We start from the raw sequence: 20,711 nt of genomic DNA on the forward strand, positions 1-20,711 counted from the left end.
TCTAGCTGTTCTATTATTTGCCTTTACCCACTTAGTCGTTATATCCACATTACTGATGATTATTTATCAAAAATCTCATTCTGTAAATATTTTGTGAAAGCACCAATAGTCATCCCTACAATATTGTCGCAATATCGATATCGAGGTATTTGGTCAAAAATATTGTGATATTTGATTTTGTCCATATCGCCCAGCCCTACTTACAACTGAACATTTAGCCCACTTCGTAGAAAATACCGAGATATATATCGTGTATCGCCATTCAGCCTAAAAATACCGAGATATGATTTTTGGTCCATATCGCCCAGCCCTACTGGGAATGATAACATCATTATACAAGCTGCAGACAAAGGGGGTGCCATAGTGCTACCTGACCAGTGTTGGGGGGTAGAGCTGAACAATTACAGTTTTTTTTCGATCGCTAACATGCCTCGGTCAAAACTGAAGTCACGTTGTCAAAACTCTTCACACAGTCAGCGGAACAGAAGTCTATGTGGACCGAACTGTGAATCATTTTTCATTGCTTTCACATGAAATGCATTCAATGAGCACATTTTGCAAAATCCATGAACTCTTTTCTCATTCATACTCCACCACCTGCAAAACACTAAAGTGGCTTCAGTATTGACCGATGCTTGTTAGCAATTGAAAAAAACTGTAATGTTTTTTTTTTGTAATTACTGTATTATTGCAGCCCTGGAATTTCAGGAAATTGTTTTTTTTTGTTTCAACTTTTTATTGAGTAAATAAGTAAATTACTATATGCAAAGATATAGAAAAAATAAAGGATATTTAAGTAAATTGCTGCATTTCTGATTCATTGTTGTTACATATACTTTAGTACAGTCAATAAAGTGAAAAGGTGTGATTCTTATGCTATAATGAAATACTGATTTATGTGAAAAATCATTCAAACTTCAAAGATAAAAGTTCATCATTTATGTAATGCTCCCTGTTGTTAGTGTTTTTGAAGTCAGTGACAATGTGCTTTCTGAGTGAGAATTGTTGCCAGTGTTATGGTCGAACAAGCTTATTTTGAGACATGTATGAAGTGTTTTGGTGGTTTGAGTTGAGTTTTGAGAGTTTTGGAGGTGAGATGAACTGTTTGGCCAAGATGCATGTTGGTAATGCAGACTGTATGAAGAGTTTTGAAAAAGTGGCTTCAGCATTGACCGATGCTTGTTAGCAATTGAAAGAAAACTGTAATCGCAAAAAAAAGTCGCAATATGAACTTCTGCAATATCCAAATCGCAGAGGCTGCAATTCATTTCTTACGAGAGAGGAGCGTCCAAACCTTCTGAACAAGATGATTTAGAGCTGCAGGTAATCTTTGGATCCATGGATCAAGTGCAATATTGGTGAAAACCTTTCATCACACTCAAACTCAGTAAATCTATTTTTCACAAAATCACTTTTCTTTAAGCAATTTTGAAGTTCTAAAAACTTTGACAAGAAAAACTTGTGATCATAATTGCAATATTCTGTCAGATAATCGCAATTACATTTTTTGTCAATATCTTTCAGCACTAGTTGGGGGTACTGTTCTCAAACTTACATTTCAGTACTTTTTATTTTCCTTTCAAATAGTTATATTTTTAGTTTAGTTTTTAGTTAGTAGTATTCACAAACATGGCTGACGTACCTTCCTTAGGGTATAAATCACTTCTCACCATTGCCAGCAGTGTTAAGAAGCCAACTTTCTGTTGCCTATGTTTCAGCATAGCATATAACACACTACAGGTGTTGTCATTGACATCTTTCTGTTTCTGTTGTCAGATGACTGCACCACTATAAAAAAGTGATTGGATGGAGGGTCACGGATCCTGAAGGCGACACTATCTTCTTCCTCCCCCATTTGAAGAACAACGTCCCATATACAGTCTCAGTGCCTCAGAGGGGAATTTGTGACCTGGACAATCACTCCACAGTGCAATCAGACTTCACGACCAAAAGATTCACAAAAAACGCTCCTACAAAACCTCATCTCATTTCACAAACACACCATAAACCCCTTTTAGATATTCAAAAGTGCCTCAAGTAGCTAAACTCTGATATAACAAAAACATCGTTGATTAGGTTATTATTTCAGTTCAACACAATTCATGTTTTGCCAGGTTGTTATCTCGGTTACACTCAGTTGAATCTGTTAATGGTTTTGTTCTCTGAAAAAAAAACAACAGATCATCATGAGCATTGAAAAGTGTTTTAAAAAGCTTCGGGAAGACGGATACCAGCGAACATGAGGTGTAAAAGTAGCCAAAAAACAATAGCTGAGCAGAGGATAGATAGATAGATAGATAGATAGATAGATAGATAGATAGTACTCACCACAAACCACTGGATCATGACGAGGCTGGGCTTGTTGGCATCAGAGAAGTTGTACTGGCAGGGGATTTGGGCCAAGTCACCCAGGTAAACCTCCACACTCTCACCCATAGTCAGCTCCACTTTGGCCCATGCTGGAAGACAAACACACACACACACACACACACACATCAACTCAATGCTTTTTCCATGTGTTGAAATATTGGAATGGAGACAAGAAAGTCAGCTGAACTTGTCCTTATATCGGTTTAAAGGATTAATACGCAAAACACACACACATCGACTGCATTCCTTCCTTGACCCCTAACCTTAAACTAACCCTAGCTCTTACCCTAACCTAAACCTATTTCTGATTCTGGTCTTAACCCTCAACCCAAATCATAATCCCAAACTAATTTAAATCCTTAACCCAAATGTAATCTTAAAGGAATAGTTCAGGTTTGGTAATGCGGAAGCTTAATACAATGGAGGAAGACTCGATTTGCATGAAATAATGCAGTGGTTCTCAACCTTTTTCATATCAAGGACCCCAAATTTAGTCCACATTAGGGCCATGGACCCCCATTTGATGAGATTTTGTCTCTCGGACCCAAATCTGAGAATATTTTTTATTGTTAAATATGATTTTGTCCAGAATTTCATGACTATCTGTATTGTAGGTAGAGAGATAACAGAGAAACTATGATCAAAATAGCCATTCTTCTACATTCTATAATTGTTCTTATAAATGAAATAATGAAGTTTAACAATTCATCAATTTATAGGGGACCCCTTGGAATGCCCTCAAGGACCCCTGGTGGTCCCCGGACCCCACGTTGAGAACCACTGAAATAATTGATAAAATTTCGTTTCCTCTCACAAGCAATCGCATGGCGTCAGAAGCCTTGGATTATGCTTCATGAGCTGTATGGAGTCATTTTTGTGTTATTTTTGTGTTATTTTTTGGAACTCTTTAAATATCGGTCCCCAAAGGCTTCAGTTGTTTTGGAGAAGGCTGCTACTAAGTCTTGCTGGGAAGCTCCGGGAGTATTATATAGACTAACAAACTTCACTAGAGTTGGCATGGGATGGGGGGGGTGAATAGATAACAACTGCCTTTTCATTTTTGGGTGAACTATTCTTTTAAACCCTAAACCCAAATCCTAATTCTAAACCAAATTTAGCCCTTATCCTAATTCTCAATCCGAAATAAAAATCCTAATCCTAATCCAAAATCCCCTCCCCTCCGCCCCAAACATACACACACACACACACACACACACAGATAGAGTCAATTCAAGTCTAGCCATCTCCTGAGTGTCTACCTTCGAGCCAGGCTGCCATGTTAGCGGAGGGGAAAGAAGAAAAGGCTTCTTGTACACATGGCACCATTTCCCCCCTCCCTCTCTCTCTCTCTCTCTCTCTCTTGCCCTGCCAACTGTAACCACCGCACCAAGTCTTGGCCAGCAAAACCAGTTCCCTAGGCATCCGTCGCGGGAATGCAGACACGGGGGAAAGGCTAGCCAGTTTGACACTGAGCTGTCCGTGTGGAAGCGCCAACCGCTTTCTCAGGCCGTGTTGGACTTGGCCGGCTGTTCCCGGGGTGGCCGGCTCGCAAAATGACAAAGGAAAAACGAGTTATGTGTCTTGGCACGTAAACGTCTATTCTCTGTGTTCAGTGGGTTGAACTTTGGAGGGTTTTTTTTTGCATGACGTTAAAGGTATAATATGTGACATTTCCGCATTTAAATATCTAAAAACGACTAGATATGTTATATATTTTTTTGAGTTGTGTACTTCAAACCCAGAGAAATCCGTAATTTTATTCAAGGTAACGGTGGATTTCATTTGGTCGCCTGTCAATGGCGTCATATCCCCTTCCAGAGTTTTCCGGACGTTAAAACATTTCCAGCCGACTACTTTCTTACTGTTTCAAGTCACGTCACCGTCACTTTTTAGATCTTGGTCGTTTTTAGCTATATCTTTCAACCGGATGAAGGGTTTTAGTCATCGGACGTCTGGATCTTAAGTTATCAGAGAAACAAGCTGCCGTCCTGTGTCCGCCGAAGAGCATCGGAGAAACACTGATTTTTTAAAATGAAACTACTTTATTCAATGTTTTTACCGGTTTTAATTACCGGGTCTGTTTGTTTTGGAGAGGAGGATAATTCGGCTTGAGGTAAAAACCTCCTGAACGATGAACACTGAAGGAATCCTAACCTCAAAATAAAACGGCAATGATGGTTGTTTAACAATGAAGACAACAACTCCCATGATCCCACGCTACTTCACCACGTCATCAAACTCCGTCTTTTGTTATTGTTTTGATTGAGAGACCCCTAGCGGCAGAAAATTACATATTGTGCGTTTAAAGGAAAAATCCCCCCCTCGGATTCTCTTACACTGTCAGATATCAATCTGAGATGTTCAATGCGTTCCGGGAGTTATTTTGCGATGAAATTCTGTGATTCACTTGTTTGGTGTCCCCACTTTTCCCAAAATGACTTCCGTCCTTTACGCAAAACAACAAGGCGTCTTCTGGCTGCATTGCATTCTGGTCTATTGAGGCTAGGCTATTGTAGCTGGAGAAATTGGTATCTCTTCCTCTTCTACGATGGGTTTCTCCCTGTGTGATTGTTGAACGTTGGTGCAAAAGGTAAGTCTAGAAAGAAGCCCTCGCTCTTTGATGATGAGGGACTGACACCAAAACCTGATGCTTCTATCTAACATTTTCCCACTCCGATGTAGCTGCGGTTGGAAATATCTCAACATGACATCACATTATAAGAAAAATACACCACCAAACGAGAAAATGGGTCCAGAAATTCAAAGTGCGTTGCATTTCGTTAACAGAGTTGAAGTGTTTTAGGGTGGATTCTTCCTTAAATGGCTTTGTCAACTGACATAGAGGTACGATTGGCTACATTTACATGCACACAATAACACAACAATTGCCAAAGGTAAAAAAACTAAAAAGTGACTCCTCTTCTAATAATCTGTTTTATATGTGATATAGGCTTATTTGGAGTATTCAAGCGGAAATGCCAAAAAAAAGGTCACCAAATACACAAAATCACACTTGATAAAATATGGTGGCGTATGGTGTAAACATGGTCAATGTTAACTGCGTTGGCTATTCAGGGTGTTTGCACCACATAGCTGCATAGCAAAGACTCCAATGACAAGTGTCAAGTGGTCAGTAACCCAACCCTGTCCAGTTTACTGACCCTCCACACCACTGCGTTCTTTTTCCGATGTTGCTTTTCAGTCCGGTTTACTCAAGACTTGGGCTGGAAACGACTGGGAAATACATTCTGCTGTATTCCTGTACATTGACGCGTTTGTAAAATTCCTATATTCCCCGACTTCCCCGGAGAATTGATCAAATTCCCTGACTTTCCCTGTCTGGAATGCGGCTCTCAAAATTCCATGATGTTCTAGAAATTCCACGATCGGCGGGAATGCTCGTGACCTTTAATCCCAGTAAACAATTTCTGTAGCCAAACAAGACATGTGATCTGGGAGTGTGGTGTTCACAAAACAGGAAACCAAAGGAAGCCGAACTGCCAAGCAAACTGAAAAGTAAACCGTGAGTGTTTGAAATGTTCACGTGCAAAATTACTGACAAATTGTTTTCCAGTTCAACTTGACAGGTTGAGATCAGGGGCCGGTTGCACAAAACACCCTTAAGTCTTCTCCTTAAGGGTTCCTTAAAATGTTCACTTAAGTATTTAAGGTGTTCTCCTTATCTTGGTCTTATGCTTAAGGAGTCCCTTAAAGTTAGTGAAACCGTTGCACAAAAGACCTTAGCAACCAAAGTCAGGAAAAAAACTTAAGGTACCTCTGACTCTATCTTAACCTCAACATGGCCGAGTTTATGGAGATAAATGAAGAAAATGAATGCATCCCGAGATATGGGATGGTATGTATACTTCAACATACAGTACATATATACATATACAGTATAATATCATATATACTTCAACATACTACTTCTTGAATTAATTTTCGTTGCAATTTCCTCCCACATTCCTTGTTTTCAGTTTGCTGTTATTTGCGGATCAAATTTACTTTTTAGTATGTGCTTTCTTTTATTGTATTCCTCCAGAGGTATAATCTTTTCCTCCTCTGACCAATTTGGTTTTCTTGTCTTCTTTTCTTCTGCCATTTTTTACTATCTATAGGCCAACTTTGTGAGACGGTAACAGGTGAGGCGATAACAGGTATCACAAGCACAAGTGCAAGCAAACAAACGGTCTCCATGGAAACTAGAATTTTACCGCTGTAAAATCTCTTTCAATGCAGTAAATGCTTTAACGTTTTTCCTTAACTAAGGAAACCTTTTAAGGGATTCTGTGCAACACCCTTAAGTAAGTCCCTCAGCTAAGGAGAAATTAAGCCTTAAGTGTCATACTTAAGGTGTTTTGTGCAACCGGCCCCTGGGTTTTAGCCAGACCAACATTTTTAGTGAGGTCAAAAAATCTAAACACTTATCAGGGGGGCTAGAGCTCCCCCAAATGTTACAGTAGATTTGCAAAATGATGTCCAAGATAAAGATGAATTAAAAAGAAGATCATTTTAATCGAATTAATTAATGCAATTAAGATGCATTTTAATAGGGCCATTGCTGGAGTGATTCTGGCCTGATGTCGGTACTCGGGCCGATTCCAGCACGTCATTCACACCGAGTCTGGCCCGAGCTTTGCTAGCTTTCGGCCCAGTAATTAATTGGGCTGCAGTAGTGCCAAATCCTTTTTCCTACCTGAGACCTGAGCACAATTTGCATTCCAATTTGACATGAATTCTGGAAGTTATTTATGTTTTGAACACGCTTTGAAAGTTTTTATGTATGCTAGCTTGCCTATCATACGCCTATCACGTTAGCCAGGCAAGCTAGCAAACTAAAGGTTGCATTGTGTTGTGTGAACTAGGGCTGAACGATTTTGAAAAAATATCGAATTGCGAGTATTTTGACTGATATTGCAATTGCGATGGGAATGATAATTTTTACATCATTATTCTCATTGTCATTGAAAAACGTATCAAAATGATTATGGTGTGATTTTTGCGGGGATCTGTACCAAACAAAGATGTTTTCTTAAGTCTGTAGAATATGATGTGTAGGCCAGGACATCTCTGCAGCACCACAATATTTCATTTAAAATGGTGTTTTGACACATTTCACCTTTCCCCACAGTTCAGCCTTAGTGTGAACATAGCTTTGCTAGTGCTTGTAGCTGAGTGACAATTTCCAACTAGACAGGAAATATAATGCGAGGTCTGGACCTCACTGTCCTCATATGTGGCTTCAGCGTTGGTTGAAACAGACCAAGCATGAAAACAGCTTTAAGAGTCCCGTTGCCACCCTGCTGCTCCCATTCAGCTGGCCGGCCCCCCCATTATCAGCCCGTCTCCCTCCCTCCCTCAGCACCGAGACGGGAGCTCCACTCCTCTTTTTCTCAGGCCATATTTTTTTTTCTTCTTTCTCGTCTCTCCCCTCCTTCGCCTCGGCCCTATGCTCAGCCAGCCGTGCCGCTAAGACGACGGGCACGCCATTGTTCCCCCACCTGGGTGGACCAGACGCCCCTTCACCCCCCCCCCCCCCCCCCCCCCGCCCCGTCTTCACCCCGTCAGCCCAAAAAAAAAAAGATGCTTTTTCTCCCCCATCCCCGGAATCTAAAGGTTAAAGACAGTTTGTTGTGCGCTGAAGTCGTTGTTTACTGTTGCGCGCGCGGGATGAGGTGAGACGGCTTTCACACACAGAGGCAGGTTGGTAGTGGGGGGGGGGGGGGGGGGGCAGGTGGAGTCAGTGGGAGAGCTGAAATGTCACAGAAGTCGGTGTAAAAAAAAAAAAAAAAAAAATTTTTGCGTCTCCTCGGGGGCCCGCGCTGGTAACTTTTCAGCTAATCCGATTAGCGCTGGGGGGGGGGGGGGGCGGGGTTGGTGGGGATTTGACTTCCAAAGCCAACCTGCGGGCCGGTCTTACTGCTCCTGTTTTGACTCTATGCAGCACGGGGGACAAAAAGCACAAACACACATATGACCCCCTCTTGATCTATGCATCTCGACAAACCAGATCTCCCGCCTGTGTGTGTGTGTGTGTGTGTGTGTGTGTGTGTGTGTTTAACTGGCCGTCCCGTCTTGTGTCTGGCTGCCACAGAACTAATACATTCTGCAAAAAAAAAACAAAAAAAAAAAAAAACACTGGTGAATATTTGGATGTGTTGACAAGGGCCCCCGGGGGCCCTGCGACTGGGCAACGAGACTCCACGTTTATTGGCTTGTCACAGGGACGACAGACACGGGGAGAGACAGAGGGAGAGAGAAAGAGATTTCAGAGAGAAAACACACTTTCACGTCATGATTCAGACACAGTGAACCACTGCACAGGTTAGGTTGCTGTGGGATATATCTGGGGCTGGTTATTTTGCCATATGCTGAGGAACTGTCCTATTTCAGAATGGGTCCGAATGAAGCCACATTTTTCTCTTAACTCATGCACATTACACCTAAACTTAAAGGTAGGGCTGGGCGATATGGTTGAAATCAATATCATGATAATCATAAGGATTTTTCTCGATATCGATATATATCACGATATGGTTCATGTATGCAAAATCACGTTAAACAATCGAATGAATGTTCATCTCATTGAACCGAATGGTAATGTTAGGTGTGATGTCAAACAAAACAGAAATATTCAAATAATATTCCTACCATACCTCATTTTGTGAGCGTTTTTAAGTAAAATTTGCTAGTCATCATCAATTCAGACAGCAGAAATGTGTCACGATATTAAAATATCTTCATATCATCACGATATGATTCCACTGAAAGACGATAAACGATAATATTGAATTATCCCCCAGACCTACATTAAAGATTTATGTCTTTTGTGCTTGCTTCATTCATTTAATGGCTCCATTCTCACAAGTCAACACAGAACATATATCACAGATACTGTATGTCTTGACATGACAAATTAACTTCAACTAACTTCAACATTACACCTAAACTTAAAGGTACTAGGTGTAGCATTTTTAAACATCAATAATTGTCAAACTAATTGTGATACCTTTGTATTATTACCATAAAGCAGAGTAGGGGTTTCTGGCACAACTTCACCTACTTCCAAGGTGCATGGAGTGTCAGCCTCTATCTCATGCCAGTGGCATTGTTAGTGCTGGTGTTTCTCAAAATGAATGTGGTAATTATATATTACGGAGCAGCTTTCACACTTCTGTACCATTTCTAGAAAAGGCAAAACATGTGAAAGGGGAAGCAGACAGAGTTATCTGGTAGAGAGAGGCAACACATGACTTGCTCCTGTCCTTCCCAAGAACCTAGCCACTGTTCCCATCAGAGGGACAGAGCCCAGTGATAACAGAGTTGAGACAAACAGCAGTCCTGAGCAGAAGTGAGGGGGGGGGGGCTCCTTCCAGGGCGGTCTCTGCATACAGTTGCTCATTATGCACCTAATACACAAACAATAGCCTCAGACGCTAAACCCCAAGTCGTCACAACACCGGCTTCCCCGTTTGATAAAGCCTGTCAGCCGGGGTCTCCAGTAGACCTCCAGCTCCACCACCGATAACAGCACAAAATCACCTCTGACTCGACAAACCGGCCTCATTTACTCGGCCTAATCCTTCACATGCCCGGCCAGCCGTGAAATGAGACTGAATACCGGTGAGCATATAAACATATCCGAAGACCTTCTTCCTTCCTTTCACACCAGACAATCAATGGTGGCCTCCAGTCAAGTATTAGATAATCAGGTGTTTGCAAGTGTCATCAAGTTACATTTCTGACTTTTTAAGACCTTTCAAATGCAAGTTAGAATGTATGGAAACACATTTCCACCAGTGATGGTCCTGTAAGTCATTATAATGAGAAAGTTTCTCAAAATAATGAGTTAGTATCTCGAATAATGACTTAGTATCTCAAAATAATGAGTTAGTATCTCAAAATAATGAGTTAGTATCTCAAAATAATGAGTTAGTATCTCAAAATAATGAGTTAGTATCTCAAAACAATGAGTTAGTATCTCAAAATAATGAGAAACTTTCTCAAAATAATGAGTTAGTATCCCAAAATAATTACTTAGTATCTCAAAATCTTGACTTAGTATCTCAAAATAGTGAGAAACTCTCAATATTTTGACTTAGTATCTCAAAATAATGACTTAGTATCTCAAAATAATGACTTAGTATCTCAAAACCTAACCTCTAACCCTAACCCTAAATAATGAGAAACTTTCTAAGTCATTATTTTGAGATGCGAAGGCATTATTTTGAGATCATTATTTTGATAAAGTTTCTCATTATAATGACTTAGAGGATTTTTCTTTTTCATCACACTGGCGGAAATGGGCTTCCACAAGAATGTAATATCAGACCAACTGAAAGTCAAAATGAAACCAACTGGATTTACTGTAAGAATATAACATTAGGTCTGCATGACTGGGCTGCCTTCTCACTGGAGATTGAAAAAAACAGTTTTAAGACCCCTGAAACTGCATTTAACACTTGAAACACTCTAACAGCATTCAAGACATTTTAACACCTCGAGTTTAGATAATATAACAGAAGACATTGTAAGACTTTTTTTTAACACCTGCAAAACACCCTGTATAAGACTTTTGTGTGTGTGTGTGTGTGTGGGGGGGGGGGGTGTTGAAAGGATCCCTAAGAGGGCGGAGGGTGTAAAGAGCCGGCATGTAAGCGTGGATGACAAGAGAGGAGGGCTTCTCAATACACACCTGGGGGACGCTGTGTGTGACCTGACATCAAAGACCACACCACACACACACACACACACACACACACACACACTGAACACACACAGCTCTACAGTGGAAGATGAGAGCTCCTTGCCCCTTACTGATGTGGTCGGGCTTTGTGAAGCAGCGTCTGGCACAAATCTCCCCCCCCCCCAGCAAGCCTGTTCCCTGGGTGACGGTGAAGGGGTCCGGGGCCTTTTATTCTTTCACCGCGGAGAGAGATAAGGAAGTGGTGCAAATCTCCTCAAAGCCACGTCTTGTGCATCAGAGACTGTCTATATGCAGCGGGGCGGATCGCAGTCCCCCGGGGGTCAGGACCCAGCACACACAGCTCCCCGGGACCGGTGCTGGGAGTAGTTTCACTTAGGGTTAGACTGATGCCAATAAATGGGGCCGATTATATAAAAAAACGTCCACCTCTGATATGATGGATAAGATGTTTTTGATTGATTACATATTCATTGTAGAGTTAACCAACGCTACACTGGTTGTCTTTGGCAGTGGTTCTCAACGTGGGGTCCGGGGACCACCAGGGGTCCTCGAGGGGGTTCCAGGGGGTCCCCAGCAAACTGATGAACTGTTAAAGTTCAGCATTATTTCATTTACAAGAAGTGAACACAGTTAGAGAATGTAGAAGAATGACTGTTCTGATCATAGTTTCTCTGTTATCTCTCTACCTACAATACAGACAGTCATGGAATTCTAGACAAAATCATATCTGGCAATAAAAATATTTGGGTCAAATGGGGGTCCGTGGCTCTAATGTGGACTATATTAGGGGTCCTTGATATGAAAAAGGTTGAGAATCACTGGTCTATGGGAAGCCGTTAACCTGAACTGATTCTAATGAGACGTTTTGATCAGATTCCAAGTGGGCCATTCTACAGAAGTTGTGCAAATTTTGGAACAGTCAGTAAAATTATACTGTGCATCTAGTGGATTTGTGTCTTTCAGATAGAGTGTAACACATATTATAAAAGATCTTTGGAAAAAGAAGACAAATTTCAACTTTTTTCCAACACTCAATTTGCACAACTTCTGCAGAATGGTCCATTCTTCTTCTTATTATTGTTATTATTATTGTCATCCTAGATCAGCGATTCTCAACCTTTTTCATATCAAGGACCCCGCGGACCCCCATTTGATGAGATTTTGTCTCTCGGACCCAAATCTGAGAATATTTGTATTGCTAGATATGTTTTTGTTCAGAATTCCATAACTATCTGTATTGCAGGTAGAGAGACAACAGTGAAACTATGATCATAACAGTCATTCTTCTACATTCTCTAATTGTGTTAACTTCTTGAAATAATGATGAAGTTTAACAATTCATCAATTTGCTGGGGACCCCCTGGAAGCCCTTCAAGGACCCCTGGTGGTCCCCGGACCCCACGTTGAGAACCACTGTCCTAGATTTCAGTGGAGAGTTTTAGTGTCCCATGATGGCCTACATGCTGTTTCACAGGCTTTTCCGCCCTGACAAGAACAAAACTAGGGGAAGCACTGAATACTTGCATGTTGACACAAGATATCGTCTATCTGCAGCTTCAATCCAAAATTGTTTCAGCATCGGCCATCATCATCATCATCATCATCATCATCGTCAAAAACCCAGACCAGTCACACCCTAGTTTCACTGCATGGAATTAAACTAGTAACAGTAGCTTGGTGGCAGCTCAATTAAACTCAAATTTGGATAGTGTTTTTAGTAGTTTAGTATTTCTTTATAATTTTGAGCCGTAGTTAACTACAGCAGTGAGTTGGGGTCAAGTCCCAACTCAGCAGCAGACGTTTCCTACTGTGAGTTTTCATTTTCAGCCGGTTTTGCTTATTGAACCATGACCAACACCTTACCCTGACCTTAACCAAACGGATTTACTTGCCTAAACTTAAAGGGATAGTTCACCCACAAATGAAAATCCTGTCATCGTCTCCTCCCCCTCATGCCAGTTGAAACACAGGTGAAGTTTGTCCATATAACACACAGGGAGGTTGCCGGCACAACTCCATAGCAGCCTTCTCCAAAACAACTGAAGTCAGTGGGGACCAGTTCTTCAGAGTTCCAAAAAGACCTACAGTATATTTACACCATCATTTAGTGCAAATCTTAACTACAGCTGATTGATTTGCAACAAATAATGGTGTATAGGTCTTTCTATTCACAGTGTGATTGTTTGGCTGTTTTTGTTTCGGAACTCTAAAGCAGTGGTTCTCAAACTTTTTCACGTCAAGGACCCCTAAACTGACACAAATTAGACCATGGACCCCCATGTGATAAGATTTTGTCCCAGGGTCCCCCATCTGATAAGATTAGGGCTGCAACTAACGATTATTTTCATTGTCGATTAATCTGTCGATTATTTTCTCGATTAATCCATTAGTTGTTTGGTCTATAAAATGTAAGAAAATGGTGAAAAATGTGGATCAGTGTTTCCCAAAGCCCAAGATGACGTCCTCAAATGTCTTGTTTTGTCCACAACCCAAAGATATTCAGTTTACTGTCATAGAGGAGGAAAGAAAGCAGAAAATATTCACATTTAAGAAGCTGGAATCAGAGAATTTTTACTTATTTTTCTTAAAAGATTACTCAAACAGATTAATCGATTATCAAAATAGTTGGCGATTAATTTAATAGTTGACAACTAACTGATTAATCGATTAATCGTTGAAGCTCTAGATACGATTTTTGCTTTTAGATGTTTTACTACAGAAAGTGTATGAAACCCATGACCAAAATAGTCATACATTCTGTCATTGTGTTACTTATGGATGGAATTATAGTGAAAATAAATTATTCCCCTTTTTGCTGGGGACCCCCTGGAACCCCCTCAAGGACCCCTGGGGGTCCCCGGACCCCACTTTGAGAACCACCGCTCTAAAGAACAGGTCCCCATTGACTTCAGTTGTTGTTTGGAGAAGGCTGCTACCAAGTTGTGCTGGCAAACCTCCCTGTGTGTTATATGGACTAACACATTTCACCTGTGTTTCATTTGACATGAGGGGGAGTAGATGATGACAGGATTTTCATTTTTGGGTGAACTATTCCTTTAAAAATTTGTGTAACTGTCACATAATCCGATTTGCGGTATTGTCGCGTGATCCTTTCACAGTGGAGGAACGATATCTCCTCTGTGTTTCGGAGTTCGTGCTCGTTACGGGGAAAAAAAAAAACTCCTCGGTGGCGGTCTTGACTGCCGTGTCGGGGGATGTTCTCCGACTTGTTACACGGCTTTCCATGTGTCTTCCAACCTCTAACAAACAGTCCCCCCCTCCCCATGGCTTTTTTTAAAGAAGTGCTAATTATTCCCGCTGGGTTAGCAACTTCTTAAGCCGCGGCATTAATTTTTCAGCGTCGTACCCCCGTGGCTGAGGCTTCGTTAAAGGAGCAGAAAAGGAATGTTTTATTTATATATATGCTTGTATCTGACGCTCAGCAGTTGGGCGTCGGTTGCTCCTCTGCGCCCGATACCCATCAATAGATAGACCCCCCCCCCCCCCTCCCCTCCAGAGCTCCACAGCCAGAGGATGGCTAATTAAAGGTCAACAGGCTAAACACTGTGTCTACATCAGAGGGAGGGGTTTTGTTTAGCTATGAACTAAACAAAGCTAAATTTTGAGTATAAGCCTACAGTAATGAATTCCTGAATACTCTGGAAAATTAACCCCAGAGCTAAAAACATAGAACTACAATGAAAATGTATCATGGAGTCTTACCGCTTTACCAAAAAAGTGCAAGAGAGGATAAATCATCATCATATAGCATCTGAATTCTTTTAAACTGCAACAGCCGCTGGAACTACTGCTGGAACGGAGGGGGGTGGGGGTGGGGGGGGTGGGGGGGGTGGTACAAGAAGGAGGAACGCGCTTCCAAGAAACAAAATGACTCCTGACCACACCGCTGCGATCCTGGAGGGGAAAACCGCTGAGTAAGTACGATTCCGTCGGTAAGGCTCCCGCGGTTTTTCATGTATTCATTTTTTCAAAAAAAAAAAAAAAAAAAACGAAAAACCCTGAAAAACATAAATATCAATTTTCGGTGAGACGTAATTGGATTTCCTCCTTCCAAAACGGACTGGCACTGCGCGGACTAAATGCTTAACCGCAAGCATGGAAGCGCGCCCCCCCCCCCCCCCCCGACCTGCCAAGAAGTGGATGATTAAAAAAAAAAGAAAAAAAAAAAAAAGACTAAATATATGAAACCTGGGAGCCTGTCCCACTAATTAACCTAATGTTCAAAAAAAAAAACGTGTGAAGTGATACCAGTTTGCCCGGGGGGTGGGGTGGGGGGGAGACAAAAAATGACATTCAAGCAAATTTCAAGGTAGAAAGAATCTGGAAATGGCGGTGATTACTTCTTGGCCTCATATTAAACCGGGTGAAAGACGAGACATTAAGGTAAGAAGGGGGCCAGGTATGAGGCCTAAGCTGTTATTCCAACACTATAAATAGAAGACCTTTTTTTCCCATCAAACCTCTGACGACAGCGCACCGACTCGCTGGTGGATTCGGACAAAGGCTCTCCTTATCCCGGCCCTGCAGTCATCACAGTAATGAATATAAGCTGGAGGGGGGGGGACCAAATCAGCTTTTCCTCAACCCAAACAGCAGAATCGGCTGGATTTTAACTGTCCCGCGGCACAATGACCAAAATACTGTATATCTGCAGGGGGTTGATAGAGTTGTTGATCAATACCAATGACTCAGTGATGACCACCTTCCACCTCCTGGAGTTTTCAACTGCTTAATGCTTCAAGACACATTTCAGCAGAGGTGGAAAGTAACTCTGTACATTTACTCAAGTACTGTACTTAAGGACAATTTTGAGGTACTTGTACTTTACTTGAGTATTTCCATTTGATGCTACTTTATACTTCTACTGCACTACATTTCAGAGGGAAATATTGTACTTTCTACTTTGACACAATGGATAATATAACAAGCTTTTAAAATACAACACATTGTTAAAGATGAAACCAGTGGTTTCCAACCTTTTTGGCTTTTGACGTCTTACAAAAAGCAGTGTGTAGTCGGGTCACATTTCAGATGTCTATGAGTTGTTAACAGCTCCACCAAATAGTGATTTTTCCCTCTAAACCTCACATGGTTTCATTTCAATAAATGTTCAAATGATCCAATATTTCAGCAAAAATCAAAGATTAGAGAAAAAGTCCAAAAACTGAAAACAGATTTGTGTATCAGAACTTTGTTTTTTCTTCTTTCCTCTCCCATTAATCATCTCACGACCCCTCAGATTTATCCGGTGACCCTTTGGAGGGGCCCGACCCCTAGGTTGGGAACCACTGGACTAAACTAGCTGACTGTATATAAAGTAGTTCAAACTAGCTCCACCTCCAGCAGCTACAACAGTAACATGCTGCTTACACACTGATGCTTCAGTATTAATAATCTAATGATGTCATATATAATAAAATATCAGTCAGAGGGACCAAACCACTACTTTTACTTTAATACTTTAACTACATTTTGCTGCTAATACTTATGTACTTTTACTTAAGTAGGATTTTTCATGCAGGACTTTTACTTGTAATGGAGTATTTTTACATTGCTGTATTGGTACTTTTACTTAAGGATCAGACTTCTTCCACCACTGCATTTCAGATACGAAGGTTAAAAGCCTCGTTCTCAAGCCAAAAAAGCAAAAGACAAAGCAGTATTGTTATTCCAATATTAAGCAGAGTAATAACCTCTTCATTAGACTTCACTGCCTCTTCACTAATTAGCTAGTTCACTCGTTTCTATCGTGAAAACGTGACTTTATTCATTCAGTGTCTTTGCGTGCTTATTCCTATCCGGGGTCATGGGTCACAATCGCATTCATGCCTACGTGCAATTTACAGTCTCCCATCCACTGCGGGAAGGAAACCCAAGAGAACTTAATTAATGAATAATTAATAACTTGGGGCAAAGCGTGTGAATTTATGGGATGCCGCTCTCTGCTGCAGCCTCGCTTTGTGATCGAGGCTGATCAGACGGCTGGGTTCTCACATAGAGATCTAACATTAACGCCGCTTTGAAGGTGATGACAGGCTAGGGCCGCGGCACCCCCCCCCAACCCCGCCCCGCCCCGCCCCACTCCACCCCCCCCCCCCCCACACACACACACACACACATCCTCGCAGATCACAAACGTCTCGGCGGCTTTGAACCAGACGTTGCCGATAATCTGATTTACGACCTCTTTCCCACGTTTTCCCGAACATTCCGATCCCTCGGCGGAATGGTGTGTGTCAGTGTGTGTCCGTGTTTGTATGTATGTGTGTGTGTGTGTGTCTGTTTGCGTTGGTGCATTGTGGGTCTGTGTCTCTGTCTGTGTTAGCGTTAAGCGTGCGATGTACAGCGTCTGTCTGTCTGTCTGTCTGTAGCACCCTGTCCCACAACAAAGGCCCGTCTGTGTGCTCCCCTCTCGCATCTATCAGACGTCAGGCGAGCTGTCGGGGGGGGGGGGCGAGAGGGTGCCACGCCCGATTCACCGGGATCAAACCGGTGATATACCCCCCCCCCCCCCCAACCCCCCCCTCACCCCCCATCGAGAAGGCTTAATGCTCTCAAAGAGAATAACAGAGTGATCACAGGTGCACTGCTGTGTTAATGAGGAGGAGAGGCTACTCCCTGAACCCGGTCCAGCCCTACTCCCCTCCCCCCCCCCTCCATACATACACACACACACTCACTGAGACCCCTGCCTGAGCTCAGTCTGAATTCATTCGTTCAGTTTCTCTACCCGCTTAATCCGTCTCAGGACGGCAGGGGGGGCTGGAGCCTATCCCAGCATGCATTGGGGGGGGGACACCCCGGGCGGGCTCGCCGGTCCGGTCGCAGGGCGGTCGGAGGGGAGATGCGATCCGACCCTGATGCCACCCGACTACAGGAAACACTGTGTATTATGGCTTCTCAATATACAAATATACACAGTTAGACTAGATGCTTCATGGACAAAGTCATCATTATACAAGGAGTGACCCCTTAATATGCATAATGGCAGTGTCAGCGGCCACTGTTGGGATTCAATGCCTTGATTACCACAGATTGACTTGTTTTCAATGCCTCCAGGTAGGGCTGGGCGATATGGACCAAAAATCATATCTCGGTATTTTTAGGCTGAATGGCGATACTCGATATATATCTCGGTATTTTCTAAGAAGTGGGCTAAATGTTCAGTTATAAGTAGGGCTGGGGGATATGGACAAAATCAAATATCACAATATTTTTGACCAAATACCTCGATATCGATATTGTGACAATATTGTAGGGATGACTATCGGTGCTTTCACAAAATATTTACACAATGAGATTTTTGATAAATAATCATCAGTAATGTGGATATAATGACTAAGTGGGTAAAGGCAAATAATAGAACAGCTAGAACAGTCTGGTAAGTTCAGAAAATGACATCACTTTACTGTAATGCAGCCTTTAAAACCAGGAAAAGACACTTATGCCATATCACCATATTACGATATCCAAAATCTAAGACGATATCTAGTCTCATATCACGATATCGATATAATATTGATATATTGCCCAGCCCTACCTCCAGGCTAATTTTCTTATAGACTGCAGTCGTGCATTTTGGCAAAAATATATAATTTAACAAGATGCATGTACTGTAGGGCTGAACAATTAATCGAAATTTTATCGAAATCGCAATATGGCCTACTGCAATTTTCAAATCGCAGGAGGTGCAATATTTGTTAAAGGTGAAATGTGTCAAAATAGCATTTTAAATGAAATATTGTGGTGCTGCAGAGATGTCCTGGCCTACACATCATATTCTACAGACTTAAGAAAACATCTTTGTTTGGTACAGATCCCCGCAAAAGTCACACCATAATCATTTTAATACGCTTTTCAATGAAAATGACATTAATGACGTAAAAATTACCATACCCTCTAATATCGCAAATCATATTGCAATTGCAATATCAGCCAAAATAATCGCAATTAGATATTTTTTCTAAATCGTTCAGCCCTACTGTACTCTAGCTGTGGTCAAGCCTTTTCATTCTTTTGTCTGCTTGCCAGTTATCCGCAAAAGCAGGACCATCCACTTGAGAGAGACCGACTGCTTCTACTTCCTTAGACCTAAAAAGTCTGCTGTCTGAATAGCTTTATCATCTTTTGAGCAATATTAGCATTGGGTTGACATGTGAGCAGCTGTTTGAAGGAAGATGGAATGTGTTGATAGGAGGGAGGAAGGAGGAGGGGCAGCTTCTGAAACTTATCTACTGAAATCTTATCAGAAAAATCTCCACGACCTAGCTCACCCAGCTGCTAGCAGGCTATAGCACCTAAGACCAAAGCAGGGCCACGGATTCACATCAAGGGCTTTATGTACAAAGTCTGAATCAGATTAGACTGTTGGAGGCCATTATTTTGTCTAGTAAATCAGTAAATCATTCTTTGGTTAGCTTCTGTGGGACTGCGGGTGGGTGAATGGGAACTACTTGCAGGTGGAGAGATAAATGTCGGGCAGCGGGGGGGGGGGGAGACAACTGCCGGGAGCTGGAGGAAAAGTCGGTGATGGATGACTGGAATCTGACCCGGTGCTCAGACAGGATGTTTCGAGTGTGACAACAGTCCAGCTATTATGGTTAGTGGTTAGTGATGTAGATTAATTTGAAACTATCGTGCTGCATTTGAATCCCACCAGTGTCTTGGTTGGGAAATCTAGCTTTTAGCAGCTTTTTATTCAGATGTCACTGGTCACAAATACCCAATGGATATTTTATCTGATGTAACTACTAGGCAGGGGGAGAAATGTACAGGAGTCCTGCTTGAAGGTGATTGGCTTTTGCTTTTTACTCTCAATTGAAATCCACCTCCTTCAATTGACTTTGCATGCATTTCCACTGCCTCTAATGATTTTTTTTTTTACACACTGTCTGAATGAAGGATGAAGACTAGGTCTCAAAGGTTTAAAGGAATAGTTCACCCAAAACATGAAAATCCTGTCATCGTCTCCTCCACCCTCATGCCAGTTGAAACACAGGTGAAGTTTGTCCATATAACACACAGGGAGGTTTGCCAGCACAACTCCATAGCAGCCTTCTCCAAAACAACTGAAGTCAGTGGGGACCAGTTCTTCAGAGTTCCAAAAAGACCTACAGTATATTTACACCATCATTTAGTGCAAATCTGAACTACAGCTGATTGATTTGCAACAAATAATGGTGTATAGGTCTTTCTATTCACAGTTAGGGTTGGGTATCGTTTTTACGATTTTAACGATTCTGATTCCGATTCCGATTCTGCTTATCGATTCCGGTTCTTAACGATTCTCAATTACGATTCTTTGAGGGGCGGGGTCAAAATAGGTCACATGCTTATTTCACAGATTTTTTTTTTTTTTTTTTTTTTTTTTTTTTTTTTTTTAAAATATGTCTTTACACAAGTCATATTCAGAAACTTCTAACTTGTGTGCACATAAAAAACCCCCAATAAAGATCTCTGAAGAACAGGTCCCCATTGACTTCAGCTGTTTTGGAGAAGGCTGCTACCAAGTTGTGCTGGCAAACCTCCCTGTGTGTTATATGGACTAACATGAGGGTGAGTAGATGATGACAGAAGTTTCATTTTTGGGTGAACTCTTCCTTTAAGTGGAAAA

The 20,711-nt window shown here is 41.8% G+C and overlaps 1 protein-coding gene across 1 annotated transcript in view; it reads right to left on the reverse strand.

Moving 5' to 3' along the window:
* mcama (melanoma cell adhesion molecule a) overlaps positions 1–20,711 on the reverse strand; it is a 65,392-nt gene that overhangs the window by 20,331 nt on the left and 24,350 nt on the right. Inside the window, exon 2 of the mRNA XM_071542941.1 lies at positions 2,329–2,459. Within this exon, the coding sequence (XP_071399042.1) occupies positions 2,329–2,459 (131 nt within the window). The remainder of the gene's footprint in view (positions 1–2,328; positions 2,460–20,711) is intronic.

The sequence above is a fragment of the Centroberyx affinis genome, unplaced genomic scaffold (assembly GCF_046629955.1).
Source record: "Centroberyx affinis isolate AG114_WGS23_722 - 3 ecotype Tasmania unplaced genomic scaffold, CSIRO-AGI_Caff_v1 ptg000233l_1, whole genome shotgun sequence".
Classification (NCBI taxonomy): Eukaryota; Metazoa; Chordata; class Actinopteri; order Beryciformes; family Berycidae; genus Centroberyx; species Centroberyx affinis.